The sequence below is a fragment of the Artemia sp. Qi Xiang Cuo genome, chromosome 5 (assembly GCF_049724085.1).
Source record: "Artemia sp. Qi Xiang Cuo chromosome 5, ASM4972408v1, whole genome shotgun sequence".
In the NCBI taxonomy this organism is placed as follows: Eukaryota; Metazoa; Arthropoda; class Branchiopoda; order Anostraca; family Artemiidae; genus Artemia; species Artemia sp. Qi Xiang Cuo.
Genome location: NC_142798.1, coordinates 73,543,260 through 73,563,112, shown reverse-complemented (window position 1 = coordinate 73,563,112; position 19,853 = coordinate 73,543,260). Strand labels below are relative to the sequence as shown.

Genomic DNA, 19,853 nt, shown 5'->3' with positions numbered 1-19,853 from the left:
GCAACATAGCGTTGTAATAATTTTAGATAATCGTATTAAATAATTATGAAGTATGTTTAGTATTAATTCAAAATGACTTTCGTTAATATAAAATTACTTTAAGTAAATGTACTGTGGGTCATGACAGGCCCAAGCTTTCATTTTTAGTCTTAAAGATTGTAACTGTTCTGGGTGACAGAAAAGAAGGTGAGATGGTACTTGTATGGTAAACCCCCTACCGCTCAGGTTGTTAAGTCATTGATGCATTGCAGAACAGGTTTTTTCCCTAGTTTCTTTCAGCATAGCGTGGGACAAGACAAAGAGAAGTGACACAATAGATGGAAAATATATACTTTGGGATGTATATTTGCACATTAGGGGGGGGGGGGGGAGGATAAAGTATTGTACAGTGTGAAGCACTGTAAAGAAGGTGAGACAGAAAAGAAGGTTGGATGGTACTTGAATGATAAACCCCATACTGCTCAAGTTGTTCATTCATTGATGCATTGCAGAACCGGTTTTTTCCTAGTTTCTTTCAGCATAGCGTGAGACAAGACAAAGAGAAGTGACACAATAGATGGAAAATATATAATTTGGGATATATATTTGCACATTTGGGGGGGGGGGGGTAAAGTACTGCACATTGTGAAGCACTGTATATAAATAATATACAGTAGAATCACGACTCAGTAATATTTGGCTAATACAGTCTTGGCGTATATAAAAGCTCTGCCCGTATACTCGTCCGTCCTCGTCCATCAGCAATTCAGTGTATATTAGCCTTTAACAATTATTTTCGCAGAAACTTTCTCGAAATGCCTTTGAAGCCAACTCGAGACTTTGAAACCTACTTGTAATTTCCGAAAACATCCAATAATAACATTGCACTAATAATTACCGATTTTTATATGTGTATTTGAATAAGTTAATTTTAAATTAGATTCTTAAAATTTAGTGTTACAAAGGTGAAGTCAGGTTTTGTGTTCAAGAGAAATCTGACTTGTCTACCCGTCAAAAAATCTAATGTCGCTTGTGTTGATAAGTTTTCCGGAGCACTTGCATCTCGGTCCGGCTTTGTATAATGGTTGAGATATGGAATGATTCTACTGTATATTGTTTATATACAGTGGCGTGCAGTTACAAAACAATTCTTACTACAAAATATGCAGAATAATTGTACCTAACACATTGGGCATGCAGACCCGCTATACCCCCCCCCCCCCCCCATCCCTTTAATGTGAAAATATATGGGCAAAATTTGTTTCTAAAGTGTTATATTTTTATCATACTTAGGTATATTTCATCAGGATTGAACGTCAGAAAAACATATTAGAAGAATATTAGGTTGGGGGTATATCATACAAGTACCGATAGAATTTTTTACTTGTTTGTACATTTAGAAATAAAAGCGCTTTTTTCATGTTTCCTTTTTTTAATTCGTACTTTTGCATAGTTTTCTGTCAAATTTTGCTAGCTTCTAAAGACTACATGTATAAAGCAATAGTTTTGGATTAAAAAAAAACTAAACAAAAAATAATGTGTCGTAGTTTCTTGTTCTATTCTATTCAAAGGCAGGAACTTTCTGTATGAATGAGCTACAGTAATAAACTGGAAAGACAGTAGGCGAACTCTGTTTTCCCAGTTTTTCTGTCGGATTTCCTTTTTTCTTGTTCGTCACTAACCTTCGATAATGAATCTGTTTTCTTCTTTCATTGCTTACATAGACGTAAATATATTTTACCTAAGTATAATTCTCATGTCCATTTAATAACCAGTAAATATCTTAGCCATGTTAGACCTTCATGTAGAATCCGGGTTGCAGCGGTTGCTAGCAACCTAGTAAGAGACGATCAAGTCCCATACTAAGAAATACAAATACCCATTTCCAATTCCTACAATTACCAATTCCTAAAAGTAGTGTCGGCTTGAAACAAAGTCCACTATTAGAACCGCCTTGTCCGAAACTCCAATAAAGGGAACTTACAGTCTCTTGGCTTGAACAACAAAGAAAATATGTAGGCTTGAAAAACAAGAAAATTTGCTTGAACTACGATATTTGCATATACAGCATCTTTTTTTTCTTCTCAGCTAGCAGGGCACTTGAGCATCATAGCTGTTTAATGGCTCATTTTAAAGGAAATTGCTAAATTTAGTGCCTTTTGTAATTGAAAATAAATAGTTTTTAAAATTGAATCATTTTTCACAAAACACTTCATTTTTATGTACAAGCTTGATGAATGATGTCATAATCGTTATAGTAAAGAACGAACTCTTGACCATAATAACTAAAATAATATTGGACTCATTGGACATAGTTTGCACATATTGGAATTAGTTAGCTGCTTGATTTTCTGAGCTTCGTCTCTTACTATTCCAAATAAGAAAAGGCCGTAGGCTTCTTTCTGTTTGTAATCAGGGTTGTATCTGGGTTGCAGCGGTAGGTAGCATTTTCCGAGTTGCAGTGGTAGTTAGCAACCTAGTAAGAGACGATCATGCCCCATATAAAAAAACAAAATACCCCATAACTCCTAAAAACAGAGTCTGATCGAAACACAAAACACACTGTTATTAAAGTAAAGAACGGAATATAAAATTGAAAAGTGCCTGGGTCATCCGATCCCTTTAGTACTCAATTGTATGGATTTTATAGTAAAGAACGAACTCTAAGCCATAGAGATTGAAATATTAAAATATAATGCAATTGTCGTAAATATATTTTACCCAAGTATAAATGTATCAAAATATTCGAAATATTCGGTATTTTAACTTTCTTTCGTTCTGGTAATATTCGTTTATTCTCGCTCTCTTTCATTCTCTAATTGTCTTTTTGGTGTCTCTTGTTGGTCCTTAGGGAGGAGATTCTTTCTTCCCCCGTGTCATATTGATAGGTATATGTGCAATTGCAGCCAGAGTATAAAAGAAGTTTTTCTTTTCATTTCAGGGGTCTCTCCATTCACACTTTTCACGGGAACATGTTTGTTAGATCTACTGATCTAATTCAATTAGCCAACGTCAACCCAGATGCTGGGTTTGGCCTACAGTTTTCCATAAGTGATTCAATGGCTGAGCGAAATAATGTGTGCTTCCAAGCAGCTGTTTTATACACCTCTTCAAAGGGAGAGAGGAGAATACGGGTACACACGTTAAGTTTGCCTCTTACGGCACAAGTCAATGATGTGATTAGTAGCGCTGATCAACAGTGTATTGTTGGCCTTCTTGCAAAAATAGGTGAGAAAATGCTATCAAACCCCATATCCTCTGTCAAGGCCGTACCCAGGTTTTTTTTCGGAGGGGGTTTTACTCAAAAACAATTTGGGGGGAGTGTGGGGGGGTTACACAAAAAAAACTCAAAAAACGCGTACAGAATTTATTTATATCCATTTTTGTTACGTTTTTACTAGTCAAACAAACATATCGGGGGGGGGGGGGGGGTCAAACCTCCCTACCCCCTCCCCCTCCCTCTGGGTACGGCCTTGTCCTGTGTAAGGAAAAGATTGGAAAAATAGACCTTATGAGCTATGAGATTTTTTTTTTTTTGTCTAGTTCTCATTTTGAGGGGAAACGGGGAAAATATGTTAATGACAAAAATTTGAATGATGATTAGAAAAAAAATTGTTCGACTTAAGTGCTACGTTGATATATCAGAGAAATTTGTATCAATTTGAGTTCATGTGAACAGCAAACGTGTTTGATTTCCTTTATTAACATTATGATGATATTTTTATCGTCTTTTGAAAAGATAAAAAAAAAATGTCTGTTAACTTCATTTTTGCCGAAAAGTGTTATGAAAACCTTATATCTTGTTGACAGTTATCTATTGATTGTTTTGTTCAATAAGTTAGACGACAATTATCGATAACAGTCTAATTTGATTTGAGTACCCTGTTGACACAACGGAGTAGATATGCATTCCTTTATGTCTGTTGACAGTTTGATGTTTTTTGGTATAAAAAAAAAATTCCGGTCCCTCCCTTGTCGAAATAGGGGTGACATATTTTGGCAGAAAAATGATATGGAAGGTAAAAAGAACTGAAAGCTAAAAAAACTATAAAATTTTCCAAATTTATTAAAATGCAAATAACTCCATAAACGAGTTTTTACATTATTATTATCACTATTTTTTACCCACCATTCTACAAAATAAAGAGAAGGTGGAATATAATAACGTCGATATAAAAACACTCTATAGTCGCATTGAGTCGAACAACATCCTATATTGTAATTGCCTATGTCTGTAAACTTCGTCTGACGTCAGACACCGGGTATCCGAAGTTAACCTACTAAGTGTATTTTTGCGCCTCATTATTCAGTAGTTTCTATTAAGGTTTTGATTAATGTTTAGGAATATCAAAGATTGTTATTCTAAGAATATTTAAGGAGTGGTGGTTTTTGGGAATTTTGCCAGAGTGGCGGATATGTAACGTCGTAATAGCAAGCTTTCAAGGGCCAGACCCGATTCACGTAAAGCCACCTCTACGAGGGCTGAAGGCTTCAGTGAGTTAAGAAGGCAATAAAAAACCTACGGTACGTTTTTTTTTTTTTTTTTTTTTTTTTTTTTTTTTTTTTTTGCCAAAGTGCCTGTGAAGTACTTTTAGAAATAAATCTTGAATGATAGTTCATATATATATATATATATATATATATATATATATATATTATAAGAAGATCTTCTGAATTGGACTAGGATGATTGCTATATCTTAAGCTGTTTTAAATTCTCGTGAAAGATGGTATTGGGTCTGTCTTTGTTGATAAAAGTGTGGAAATAAAGTAAAGGTTGTCTATTTTGTTGACGGCAGCAACACTGTCGATAAAACGGTCATGAATTGAACGAGGCTAAAATTGTTCATATAAGGGTAAATAAAAGTAAAAAAAAAAATCATTTACTAGTTAGGAGAACTAATTTGAAAAAAAGAGGAAAAAGAACATTTTTGACCAAAAATTCTAATTGATTGGATAATTATCAGGTCAAATGACACTAGATTGGGTTTAACGAAATGATATCATGTGATAAGCTGTTTGAATCCCTCGCTGCCGAAAACTGGTACTCGATTGATCCTTGTCTGATGATTCTTCTAGATTTTCTGTAATTTTCTTATCCTGGATTTTGTTTATCTTCTTGTACGGGTTTTCTGGAATTCTCCTGTCTTTTGCGATTCCCTGAGATTTTGTACTCCGCAAATGCAACTTTACTCGAAAGGAGATTATCTTCAGCATTGTAATTTCACCAACGGAAAAAAGAGTAAAGCGCTGAGTTCGAACTCGCAGTCGAGATTTGGAGTCTTTTGCTCTACCTAAGGGGCTAGTCGGGCTTGTTAGTTTGTTTTACACTTTTGGTGTATTTACAACTAAAAATAATCGGGTTTTCTATTAAGCGATTTTCTCAAGAGTTACAGAAAGTTACCAATTATAGTATATAGGTACGATACCTCTCCCTACTGAGCTAGTCAGATTGTCAGGTTTCTCTACGCCATTGATGGGCATTACATACAAACCAGATTTTCTAATTAGATTCACAGACAGTTGCTAATTATACAGATCGACAGTTACATCAGGGATAGGGACCCGATTTACGAGAAAAAAAAAACACTAGTTGTCTGTTTTGTTGGTATAGATATTGCTGGCAAAAGACCATTGTTGAATTGAACAAGGCTAAAATTACCCATATAAGTGCAAAAAAAGGACGTCAAAAACACTTCTTGAACTTCAACGTTTGTAAGAATTTTGTTTCTTTTTTTTAGTAATGTGTGTTCTCATTTGGATGAAAAAAAGCATAATTGTCCGGGAAATATTGATTGTAAATAATTATTAGGCGTGATGGGAACTAAAGTCTTTTTTGGGAAAACCGAGCAAAATATCTATATATTTCTCCTTCTACTTAGTTAAAAAAATGCTAGAAGTGATTATTTAAAATGACTATCTAGTTATTAATGATCTAGAATCAGAGTTTGGTGGTACAACTCATAGAGGCAGCCAACTCCTATGTCATATTTTTTTCTTGAATATAGCCGGATATCCTCAAAATTATGTTGGTATTTTGAGCTTATATATTCATTTTTCGGGGGGTGGGGGGTGGGGTGGGGGGCATGACTTGGGTTCTATATTTAAGTTGACCTGTCAGTCAAAAGCTGATAATTAAGTTTAGTGAATTTTGTTAGTCAAAAGATGAAAAATAAACCTTCTTCGTAGTCATAAAATCTATTGCAAGCAATCTTTTCAATTGCGAATATTGTGGACACAAGATACAGGGATCTCAGTCTCCAATTTGTGTATTTCCTGCCAGGTCACTCTTAATGCTACGGGAAATAAAGCCGCGTTCCAACTTACTCAGTGTGGCCCAATTAGGAAATACTAAAATTGTGGATAATTTAATTAAATATGTCTAATTATCATCTTGTTTTTAGCTGTAGACAGATCAATGGCCACATCTATAAGTGATGCAAGAGATGCCTTTGTGAACGCAGCAGTTGATCCACTGTCTGCCTATAAAGCGCTGCAAAACGTCCGGGGTGGCCAACTTTTGGCTCCTCCCACCTTAAGCCTACTCCCAGTGTATATATTGGCTCTATTAAAAACGGTAAGATCCATGTATTTTAATAGTGAAAGACAATCGGGTGTGAATAATTTGTGAGAAAGTTGTTGATGTTTAGGTTGATATTCCCTCTGCAAGTTTATTGTGTGTCTTTTTTAATCGGTGTTATGTTTCAGTGTTTCAGAGTAAGGCGTCAATTCTGAATTTGTTTGATATTTTGCATTCAGTTTTAACCATCAGCTGAATTAAGTTTTTGAAAATCTTTTTGTTTTTTTTTTTTTTTTTTTTTTTTTTTTTGAAAAACGGTGGAACTTCACTTTCAGAACAATGGAATTTTGTGACAAGCCTACATCTTTACCTAGGTATCGAAATGACAGGATACTTGTTTCAGTGTATGCATAGTTTTGAATATATCCTTTGACCAAACCAGGATTTTTGATGTTATAAAACTTTTTCTAATAAATGATCTAAATTTGCTGTAATAACGGGAAAATTTTGCTGGTAGATGGCGAAAGCTTCGCAAAATCTCCTAGTAAGTTTTCGGAGAAGCCAATTTATGGGCTGCTGTAAGCCCTCTTGTGTGTTGGGATTGCATGTAAGCAATCAAATTTTGTTTGCTCGCAATAGTGTTGAGGAATTCAGTTACTGATTACCGCGTTTTCTGTGGTTTAGCGGCTTACGGTATAAGTAGATATTTAATTATTCATCATATTAATGGTTCATTTACACATTAAGGAAATCCGTATGGATTTAATAATCCGTGCAGGGATTCTGTCGGTTTTCGTGCTTGAAAAACTCTAGCTTTCCACAATGATTTGGTTAAATCAGGACGGATTCTTGGCAAGGTTTTTAAATGAATAAAAACATGACTATGAAACATCAAATCTTTGTTGTTTCAGACTAAATTTCTTTTTCTTTTTGTCTTCTGTACCTCGTTCACAGTATAAGGACTAAAGTCAAATTAGCGAAAAGTCAAATAAGTAATGCTTGATACTAAATATCCAGCTTTATTCATTGGGTCTCTGAGACAAAAAAAATGGATACAAGTTTCAAACCGATTCAAAAAAAAAAGTTGATTGGGCCATTCGGTTAGGAAAAGGAGGAGAGTGAGTGTAACCCTCACTTTTCCTTTTTATTGAGGTTCCATTGGCTCCGGGGCTTATGTACGTAACTTTAGAATTAATGAGAGACTACAAGTTTTTCGGCCTATTTTCCCATCCCTTAACGCTCTCAACCCTTTCTAATCAAAATTGAGGTTCTCTTGGTTCCGGGAATGATCCTTGGAAGCTTATAGCCAATATGAAAGAAAATCATTTTTGGTCATTTTGGGCCCCTATTTTTGGGTGAGCCAATGTTTTTTTTTTTAATTTTTTGCATTTGAATCCCATTGAAGAAGGTCAGAAGAGTTTTTTGGTGCAATTGAGTCTCTTTGAACCAGAAACTTAGAATGCAAGTTTCAAACTGTTCTTTGAAAGAAGTTTTATCCTTTGTCAGGCCCCATTTTTGGACGAATCATTGTCTTTTTCTTCTTCTTTTTTCCTTTTTTTGTGCACTCGGTCCCCAACGCCCCCAAGGACTTCCCAGCAAAATTTTAGTCCGGTCGGAAAATAAACCTTTAAGATCAATTTTCAGTGGGGACGTGGCCCAACCTCAAATGTCACTGTGTGTTCAGTTGTCCTTTACCAAGAAACTTACCGAAGCAAGTTTCAAACCTTCATTTTCTACCCCCCCCCCAACATAAGATTTGGAGTCCTATTACTCCTCCCCAGCAACACTGAAAATTTCGACTCGATTCCAAAATGGTTCCTGAAATATTGCATATACACTATTTCGATAAACTAGGCACCCGTGGTAATATACACCCAGGCACACCTGTACCCGTCAGGGAGGAGGATGATGAAAAAAGTCATCCATGAGAGTGGACTAATAGACCGACTCAATAACAAAAAACATCTATTTCCACCAATTATTCAAAAGAGTGTTTTCTAAATATCTATAATCTTTTAAAAATTTGTATTATTATAATTATATTATATAATAATGTGTTAATATATTAATAGATAAATAATTATATACTATAATAATTATATTTTCTAATTATAATATTTGTGTTCCAAGATTGGTACCATTTTCCTGTTGAAATACTTTTATTTGTTTTAGGTTGCCTTCTGTGATAAGGCTCCAGGACTTGACGAAAGAGTGTTCGACTGGTCCGAAATGAAAACTCTCCCTCTTCCCGAGTTGATTCAGCACATTTACCCGGATCTTTATGCTGTCCACACACTCGATGAAGAGGTTGGTTATTTTCAACTCGTCTTATATATAACAACTTATCTTGTAATAATTTGTATTATTATAGTTATATTATATAGAGGTTGCCATTCTAATGCCATTCATAAAGAGGTTGGTTATATATTTGCTTGAAAATGTGGTATATATGTAAGGTTGTTCCTGATAGTCTTGAAGATTTAAAATCTATAGGTTAGTTTTTATTCTCTGGAATTTGGTTAAATTCTTTTTGACGAGGCCTTACTTTCTGAAATGAAAAACCTCACGTCCATGTTATACTTCGTACCTGACGTTCAAGGTGCTCCTGTCAATAATGAACTAGGACAGGAAAATACAGAAGGAAGAGGGGTATCGGATGTAGATCCCGCTCCTGGTTGATATTTTCTAAATTTTTGATGTAGTTTTCTGTTAAAAATCTTTTGAGCAAAAAATTGTCATCAAAATTTTAAGCAGCCTCCACCCCGAGATCTTGGTTCTACTACTGAACTGCGGTGCCTTGTATTTGATATATTTGTTCTTTTTTTAATTGAATGTCCTGTGTCTCTTGCGTCAAACATTGTATGCTACAAATCAGTCGAAAAAATGGTCATCAAAATTTTAAGCAGCCTCCACCCCGAGATCTTGGTTCTACTACTGAACTGCGGTGCCTTGTATTTGATATATTTGTTCTTTTTTTAATTGAATGTCCTGTGTCTCTTGCGTCAAACTTTCTATGCTACAAATCAGTCGAAAAAATGGTCATCAAAATTCTATCCCCCTCCTCTCCCATAAACCACTCCTCTCCCTTGATACTCTGCATAATATAATTGTAGATATTAATTGTTTGAATATGAACAATTTCAACATGAATTTCTTTACGTCGAAGTTTTTGTCTAAATTAGGCTGTCACAGAAAAACTGTCTTGGCTCTAATTATTTAGGTTAGTAAGGCTTTTCAAGTTAGGCTACACTAGTCTTGGCTTTGTTAGCTTGTCAATAAGAGCAAAAGTTGGGGCATCATCAAATAAAAAAAAAAAAAAAGAAGCCATTGGGTCCTTAAAAAATAGGCCCATTACTTTACAATACCGAACTTATAATTTTACTTGAAGTTTTTCTTTTTTATCTAGAAATCTATAAAGAAAGTTGAAAAAACAGGATCCCCGAAGTTCTAGGCTGTCTCCCCCTTCCCCCTCCAAGCCACCAAACTGATCTAAATGATGTGATTCAGGGATCCCTTTTTTAATATGAACGTCTTCAATATGCGCTTTCTGATTTCTAGATTGACCCTCCACGATTGCAGCTGTCCTCAGAGAAAGTGGACACGACTGGCATATACCTCATGGATGCTGGTAGTTATATTTTCATCTTAGTTGGAAGGACATCGCCGCCCCAATATTGTAGGGCTGTGTTTGGTGTGGACGATCCTAGACAAGTTGAAACGATGGTAAGATTTATGGTTTCCTTATCATCTTAAAGTTTAAACTAACTGAAGCTAATTTTATAAGAGTTCACTCCTTTTGCTTTGGCCAAAGGTAAGTACTCGCTGCTGTAAAAACAAGATGACAAAATAAAAAACAAATAAAACAAATATTAACAAAACAAAAAAGCCTTGTTTTAGTATATCTTCATTATCTTTTCTCATTGTTATAAGGAAGAATTTTCACTGTAAGAAAAAGTAATAGGAATTCCTCGTTCCAAAGCCAATTTGCACGGAGTTCAAACAGACAATTCAAGCAGTTCTTGGTAACGAACTGAAAGTAAGGAGTGATGTGGCTCAATAGTAACCGAAACTCTGAAAAACGGAATTTTTATATTAATAGATGCAGCACCTTTTTACTAGGGGGTGGGGGATATTTTCGAGAAGAATTTCCCACCGATTAGGATTTCCAGCATGATTTTGAAAACAATGCGAAATTAATTGAAAATCCTCCTTTTTGGTATTTTAAATTTCAAATTAAGCATTTTTCAATATTTTCTGGGAATATGTTACAAAATCGATGGGCCTATATATTTTGAAATTTATCCACCACCGCACGATTGAAATACCTCTTGAGCTTAAGGGCTTTTTAAATAGCTTTTTTATAGTTTTAAATTAATTTGCAATATTATAATTGACAATCAAATATTCGTCTAACAATTCAAAACATCTTCAGAAAATTTTCCACATTTGATCACCCGGTGATCATCAGGATACTAACACATCAGGTACAAATATCTTCTCCAACCCCTCAACCGGTCCCATTTAGCCATAGGTTATATGAATACCTAACTAAAAATGATAATTAACTAAATATAATACACAGCAAGCATCAATTAATCCTATTTCCTCCTTTTTTCTCAACGCTTTCACCTGTATAATACGAGGTATATTTTCACTTTTTTTTCAGATATGATCTGATGATTTGATCTGATCTGATTGATGATGATCTGATGATGGTATATATATAACATCAGTAGTTTTTTTCAGAGACGAAATACTTATCTCTCGTATCCAAATATCCCAAATAATCATCTTCAGTGTAGGGGATAAGTCACGCCCTCGAACAACTAGAACCAAGGAGGTATTGGGGATTTTTTTGCGGGGGGGGGGGGAGGAAAACAAAAGAAAACTTTACAAATCGCAACAAAGATTTCTTTATTCACATTTTAGTTTAGGAGAAGGGACATTGCTATGAAGGGGGTGCCGGATTTCCCAGCATTATTTAAAAAAAGATCAGAAATTATATATAAAAAAACAAGTTTTTTAACTGAAAGTAAGGAGCAACATCAAAACTTAAAACGACAGAAAACATTACGTATATGATTGGGTTCATCCCCTAGTCAATACCTCGCTCTTTAAGCCAAAGATTACTTAGTGCTTTCATAAGAGCTATTTATTCTAATTAACGGCATTTGTGATTAAGCGGTCATTTTTAAAGAGTTGGAACAAAATTCGAACTTTAGCTTAAAGAGCAAGGTATTGACTAGGGGGCGAACCCTCTAATATACGTATTAAAAATATAAGAATATAGAGGTTCGTTACGTAAGTTGATTCGTAAGTTACGTATATTTATTACTAATAAAAACGTTCGTAAATAAAATTAAACAGGTTTCGAGAAATTCATTTAACCAAATAAAAGTAAAATTAATATTCAATTTTTTTTTATTATTCATGTACGGTGAGCCAAAATCAAAAACTGGATTAATTCAAAAATGTTCAAAAATTAAGTAAAAAAAATAAGTTTTTTTAACTGAAAGTAAGGAACGACCTTAAAACTTAAAACGAACAGAAATTATTCAGTATATGAAAGGGGCTGTCCCCTCCTCAACGCCTCGCTCTTTACGCTAAAGTTTGACTTTCTCACAACTCTATTTTTTTAAACAATGAAAAGCTTTAGCGTAAAGAGCGACTGTTATACTGTTATACCAGTAAGAAGAGCATGGAAAAACCGAATGAACATTTTGTAAATCAATCGACCTTCCACAAGTTCCTTATTTGAGTGGCTCTTCCGAATAACGTGCTTTGAAATAAAAAGTGAGAGTGCCGATACGTGTCCAGCCTTTTTACACGTATTATCCTTTGATAAGCGTCAGATGATTTACACCTAACCATATATTGAACTCCTGGCCAAAAGCAGGATATCCAAAGCCGTTCCAAAGCTCGTTCCAAAGCCGATTTACACGGAGTTCAAACAGACAATTCAAGCAGTTCTTGGTAACGAACTGAAAGTAAGGAGTGATGTGGCTCAATAGTAACCGAAACTCTGAAAAACGGAATTTTTATATTGATAGATGCAGCACCTTTTTACTAGGGGGCGGGGGATATTTTCGAGAAGAATTTCCCACGGATTAGGATTTCCAGCATGATTTTGAAAATAATCAGAAATTAAAGTTTTTTTCAACGACATGTAGTTTTAGTTATAGTTTTTACATACTTTAACTGTATTGCTTTATGAACTATTTATGTTCTCTATGCTCTTTCAAAAAATAAATTTATAAATTTATAATAAATAAATTTCAAATTTATATTCTTTAGAAAATAAACAAGGTGTAATTTTAAAAGGAGAGATAAGAAAACCGAAGAAGGATCTGAATGTTTCAGGTCCTCAAGAACACAATAAAAAGATTAATAATCCATTAGTTTACTCGTTGGAAATTTTGTAAATTCTAACAAAATTGAGATTTTAGACTTAACGATTAATATTAACTATGAAAAAATTTGTAAATTTAAACGTACATTTTAAAGAGCTGCTGAATATTTAAATACTATAAATTATAACGTAAATTTGAAAACGTGTAATTTTAAAACAAGGTGTAATAAAATAAATAGGCTATACATTTGATATTATACATTTGACACTTAGGCCATATACTGTGCCATACATTTGAATTTGCCATACTGGGAATATGATGTTTGCTTTGGCTGTAGTGAAATTGTTTTTCGCTGATATAAATTTAATTTGCTACGACCAGGGGCTTCCCTAACTTCTTTTCATTGGGGGAGAGGGCGAGCTAAATTTTACTAAATCGCTACCTGATTTTCACCGAATTAGAAAAAAGGTTGACCTTTAAATATACTTTAATATCTAGAGATCGCATAATATGAATAAGATCATAATTAGATAGAAATTCGCCGAGTTTTCATTCCTTTCCACTTTTGAACTATCTGAGATCTTTAACTGGTTCAAGTCTAGGCTGAATGCTTCCTGTCAAAATCTTGACATCCCAGTAGAAATTTTTTTCATTATGTCGTCTGGCTGCATGTTCTAGATCCTTGGCAATTTTAAAACAGTGACCTCCACATTACACCTCCTTAATTCATAATATAACAGCTTCTCTTACTTTTCTCATACGCTCATACTATCTATCCCGCAAATACTTGTAAACATTGTTCTTTTATGCATCGGAATTCCTTATATGATGTAATTAAAGTCCCTGTCAAGACTGTGTCCAGAGGGGGGTATTACGAGATTTGAACGTCCCACCCCTGAAATTTTTATTCGAATTGCATAAAAAGTAACTAAAATGTGAATAAAGAAATATTTGTTGCGTTTTTTAAATTTTTTTTTTGTATTCCTCCCCCCCCCCCCCTAAAAAAAGATCCCCAATACCTCCTTGGTTCTAGTTGTTCGAGGGCGTGACTTATCCCCTACACTGAAGATGATTATTTGGGATATTTGGATACGAGAGATAAGTAGTTCGTCTATGAAAAAAAAAAACTACTGATGTTATATATAATATTACCATGCATGATCATAAAATTAAATGTAGCCAGTATACCAAAAACATATTACCTTTTTTTTTTTTTTAATTTACCACAAATTTAGATAGTTTGCTAAAGAAAAAAACTGTATTTTACATTCAAGTCGAAAAGTTCTTGTAACATACGATATTTGACCTTGATCCATGGATACAGGATATGAGTAGTTTGTCTCTGAGAAGAAACAATTGATATTGTGTAATACTACCAAGCAGAATCATAGAGCTAGGTGTAGCCTTTACACCAAAAAGCATATATTGCCTACATTTGAATTTACCACAGTTTTCCATATTTCATAAAATTATTAGCGGTCTTCTTCGCTAATAATTTTTTTAGCTTCCGGGACACTAAGATTCGCGACACTCGGGATTGAACCTCTTCACCTTGTGACAGCGGACCATTCTCGGCACCATTCCGCTGTCACGAGGTGATAAGCTGAGAGATTTAGTTATTACATGAAACTGATACGGAAAATCATCAGATCATATCTGAAAAAAAAAGTGAAAATACACCTCGTATTACACAGGTGAAAGCGTTGAGAAAAAAGGAGGAAATAGGATTAATTGATGCTTGCTGTGTATTATATTTAGTTAATTATCATTTTTAGTTAGGTATTCATATAACCTATGGCTAAATGGGACCGGTTGAGGGGTTGGAGAAGATATTTGTACCTGATGTGTTAGTATCCTGATGATCACCTGGTGATCAAATGTGGAAAATTTTCTGAAGATGTTTTGAATTTTTAGACGAATATTTGATTGTCAATTATAATATTGCAAATTAAGTTTAAAACTATAAAAAAGCTATTTAAAAAGCCCTCAAGCTTAAGAGGTATTTCAATCGTGCGGTTTTGGATAAATTTCAAAATATATAGGCCCATCGATTTTGTAACATATTCCCAGAAAAATAATAGTTCCATGATAAACAACTTTTAAGTTCTTAAGAGTTGATGCATATTCGTGTTGATTGAATTGGTGGATTAAAGTTTAACTGATGGATAGTGGTTTGATATGCGAAACAAAACCTTTATAAGATAAGGTGAACAAATGTTTTAATAACAAAGGTTTTTTGAATTTTTCAAAACTTAAAAAGTTTTTTTTTGGAGATGATTGAAACAACAATTTTAAAAAAGAGTTTTATTGAATTTTTGTAATTTTAGTTCCATCGTCGAGAGGTCCCCTATGACGAAAAGGACTTTGGTTAATTGCTAGGTAGATGTTATATTTGGGTAATTAATTATAGAATGCTCCCAAATTAAAACAGATAAGCATTAACTTTTCAGGTTTGAAGTTTTTTTTTAGTACAGCTTAAAAAAATGTTGGCTTGAAATGGGGTGGTCGATGAATTATCAAACAGTTCGTGGTAACGAACTGTAAGTAAGGAGTTACCCGGCTAAATGGTTACCAAAACTGTAGAAGACGAAATTTTGATACCAATAGGGACATCAAAAGAATCAAATTTTAATGAAGATTTCAAATATATAATTTTCATCACGTCTAGTCTCACTTTTCAAAAGTTACGCGAGAAAATTTGGCTGATTTTCGAAAAAAGGGGGAAAGACCCCCTAAAAGTTATAGAACCTTAATGAAGAAGAGAAGCTGTTATATTATGAATTAAAGAGGTGTAATGTGGAGGTCACTGTGTCAAAATTGCCAAGGATCTAGAACATGCAGCCAGACGACATAATGACAAAAATTTCTACTGAGATGTCAAGATTTTGACAGGAAGTATTCAGCCTAGACTTGAACCCGTTAAAGATCTCAGATAGTTCAAAAGTAGAAAGGAATGAAAACTCGGCAAATTTCTATCTAATTATGATCTTATTCATATTATGCGATCTCTAGATATTCAAGTATATTTAAAGGTCAGCCTTTTTTCTAATTCGGTGAAAATCAGGTAGCGATTTAGTAAAATTTAGCTCGCCCCCTCCCCCAATGAAAAGAAGTTCGTATGTTTAGCGTATTCGCATAATATTTGTTACAGCCCAAATATATTTCAAAAGCTACATTGATAAATTGTTTAATGAATAAATTGTAAAATTGTAAAAAGGAAAAGTAAAATGAAATGTAAAAATTGTAACTGCAAATTGAAAATCCTTTACTTATTCTATGTGAGGTAGTCACTACCCCCTGTTATATAAAAAACAACAACTGACATGCCACTGCAGCAATCAAAATACGTCAAAACTTAAAATAAAAGTAGGGAGGAGGGGGGAGGGCTGTGAAAAATGCTTAATTTGAAATTTAAAATACCAAAAAAGGAGGATTTTCAATTAATATATAAAAAACTTAAATTCAGGCAGGCCAATAGACCTCCCCCAATCGTTGCCACTGAAAGCAACAAACATCTGTCCTTCTGATTGAATAAGTGGTACTTGTATATTATCCAGAACACACTTAAGAAATTGCTTTGTTTCATCTGAGAAAAACCGGTTTTTCTCCCGCATTCGGCTATATTTAACTTATTCTTTCGTGAAACAAACTACGATGCAGGTGTATTTTAATGAAATATTTAATATAGAGGTGGTTAGGGGTGATGTATTTATTACAATGCGTTCTGTGCGGCCTGCTTTCTTTAATTTTTTGTTTTAGTTTCCATAATTTTGTTGTTAAAGTACTATATTTTCATCATATTTTGGCATATTTCATTATGATTAACCTAACTTCACTTCTTGAGTGTGTTCTGGATAATACAAAAGAACCGAATTAGTTTCAAAGCACTTCAGTATTTTGAAATTCATTACTTCAAAAGGGTAGGCTACTACACCTATAAGTATTAATTCGAATGAACCTGCTTTTGACAATCAAGTATAATATGCCATATGAATGCCGGTGAGAATCCGACATTAACCAAAACTCAATTAAGAAGCTATTCAAACATTGTTTCCGTCTCTTAGCACAGTATTTATTTTCTTAATTTTACTATTAAACTTTTCAAGAGATTTATATATTTTCAGGTTTTAATTCATAAAATAACTGTTACAACCAAGAATATATTTTGAAAGCTTTAATGTGTAAATCAGCTTTGGAACGAGCTTTGGAACGGCTTTGGATATCCTGCCTTTGGCCAGGAGTTCAATATATGGTTAGGTGTAAATCATCTGACGCTTATCAAAGGATGATACGTGTAAAAAGGCTGGACACATATCGGCACTCTCACTTTTTATTTCAAAACACGTTATTCGGAAGAGCCACTCAAATAAGGAACTTGTGGAAGGTCGATTGATTTACAAAATGATCATTCGGTTTTCCATGCGTAGACTTTCTCCTCTCTTCTTACTGGTATTATATACAGTTCTTTTCTAAAATAATTCATCGACCACCCCATTTCAAGCCAACATTTTTTTAAGCTGTACTAAAAAAAACTTCAAACCTGAAAAGTTAATGCTTATCTGTTTTAATTTGGGAGCATTCTATAATTAATTACCAAAATATAACATCTACCTAGCAATTAACCAAAGTCCTTTTCGTCATAGGGGACCTCTCGACGATGGAACTAAAATTACAAAAATTCAATAAAACACTTTTTTGAAATTGTTGTTTCAATTATCTCCAAAAAAACTTTTTAAGTTTTGAAAAATTCAAAAAACCTTTGTTATTGAAAAATTTTTCACCTTATCTTATAAAGGTTTTTTTCGCCTATCAAACCACAATCCATCAGTTAAACTTTAACCCACCAATTCAATCAACACGAATATGCATCAACTCTTAAGAACTTAAAAGTTGTTTATCATGGAACTATTATTTTTCTGGGAATATGTTAAAAAATCGATGGGCCTATATATTTTGAAATTTATCCAAAACCGCACGATTGAAATACCTCTTAAGCTTGAGGGCTTTTTAAATAGCTTTTTTATAGTTTTAAACTTAATTTGCCTCCTTTTTTCTCAACGCTTTCACCTGTATAATACGAGGTATATTTTCACTTTTTTTTTCAGATATGATCTGATGATTTTCCGTATCAGTTTCATGTTATATCTAGATCTCTCAGCTTATCACCTCGTGACAGCGGAATGGTGCCGAGAATGGTCCGCTGTCACAAGGTGAAGAGGTTCAATCCCGAGTGTCGCGAATCTTAGTGTCCCGGAAGCTAAAAAAATTATTAGCGAAGAAGATCGCTAATAATTTTTTGAAATATGGAAAACTGTGGTAAATTCAAATGTAGGCAATATATGCTTTTTGGTGTAAAGGCTACACCTAGCTCTATGATTCTGCTTGGTAGTATTACACAATATCAATTGTTTCTTCTCAGAGACAAACTACTCATATCCTGTATCCATGGATCAAGGTCAAATATCGTATGTTACAAGAACTTTTCGACTTGAATGTAAAATACAGTTTTTTTCTTTAGCAAACTATCTAAATTTGTGGTAAATTAAAAAAAAAAAAAAGGTAATATGTTTTTGGTATACAGGCTACATTTAATTTTATGATCCTGCATGGTAATATTATATATAACATCAGTAGTTTTTTTTTCATAGACGAACTACTTATCTCTCGTATCCAAATATCCCAAATAATCATCTTCAGTGTAGGGGATAAGTCACGCCCTCGAACAACTAGAACCAAGGAGGTATTGGGGATCTTTTTTTTTTGGGGGGGGGGGCGGGAATACAAAAAAAAACTTTACAAAACGCAACAAAGATTTCTTTATTCACATTTTAGTTACTTTTTATGCAATTCGAATAAAAATTTCAGGGGTGGGACGTTCAAATCTCGTAATACCCCCCTCTGGACACAGTCTTGACAGGGACTTTAATTACATCATATAAGGAATTCCGATGCATAAAAGAACAATGTTTACAAGTATTTGCGGGATAGATAGTATGAGCGTATGAGAAAAGTAAGAGAAGCTGTTATATTATGAATTAAGGAGGTGTAATGTGGAGGTCACTGTTTTAAAATTGCCAAGGATCTAGAACATGCAGCCAGACGACATAATGAAAAAAATTTCTACTGGGATGTCAAGATTTTGACAGGAAGCATTCAGCCTAGACTTGAACCAGTTAAAGATCTCAGATAGTTCAAAAGTGGAAAGGAATGAAAACTCGGCGAATTTCTATCTAATTATGATCTTATTCATATTATGCGATCTCTAGATATTAAAGTATATTTAAAGGTCAACCTTTTTTCTAATTCGGTGAAAATCAGGTAGCGATTTAGTAAAATTTAGCTCGCCCTCTCCCCCAATGAAAAGAAGTTCGGGAAGCCCCTGGTCGTAGCAAATTAAATTTATATCAGCGAAAAACAATTTCACTACAGCCAAAGCAAACATCATATTCCCAGTATGGCAAATTCAAATGTATGGCACAGTATATGGCCTAAGTGTCAAATGTATAATATCAAATGTATAGCATATTTATTTTATTACACCTTGTTTTAAAATTACACGTTTTCAAATTTACGTTATAATTTATAGTATTTAAATATTCAGCAGCTCTTTAAAATGTACGTTTAAATTTACAAATTTTTTCATAGTTAATATTAATCGTTAAGTCTAAAATCTCAATTTTGTTAGAATTTACAAAATTTCCAACGAGTAAACTAATGGATTATTAATCTTTTTATTGTGTTCTTGAGGACCTGAAACATTCAGATCCTTCTTCGGTTTTCTTATCTCTCCTTTTAAAATTACACCTTGTTTATTTTCTAAAGAATATAAATTTGAAGTTTATTTATTATAAATTTATAAATTTATTTTTTGAAAGAGCATAGAGAACATAAATAGTTCATAAAGCAATACAGTTAAAGTATGTAAAAACTATAACTAAAACTACATGTCGTTGAAAAAAACTTTAATTTCTGATTATTTTCAAAATCATGCTGGAAATCCTAATC

At 33.7% G+C, this 19,853-nt stretch overlaps 1 protein-coding gene across 1 annotated transcript in view; it reads left to right on the top strand.

Moving 5' to 3' along the window:
- Sec24AB (Protein transport protein Sec24AB) overlaps nt 1–19,853 on the top strand; it is a 98,764-nt gene that overhangs the window by 63,746 nt on the left and 15,165 nt on the right. Inside the window, exons 6-9 of the mRNA XM_089088989.1 lie at nt 2,921–3,207; nt 6,383–6,555; nt 8,671–8,805; nt 10,057–10,221. Coding sequence (XP_088945115.1) covers nt 2,921–3,207; nt 6,383–6,555; nt 8,671–8,805; nt 10,057–10,221 — 760 coding nt within the window. The remainder of the gene's footprint in view (nt 1–2,920; nt 3,208–6,382; nt 6,556–8,670; nt 8,806–10,056; nt 10,222–19,853) is intronic.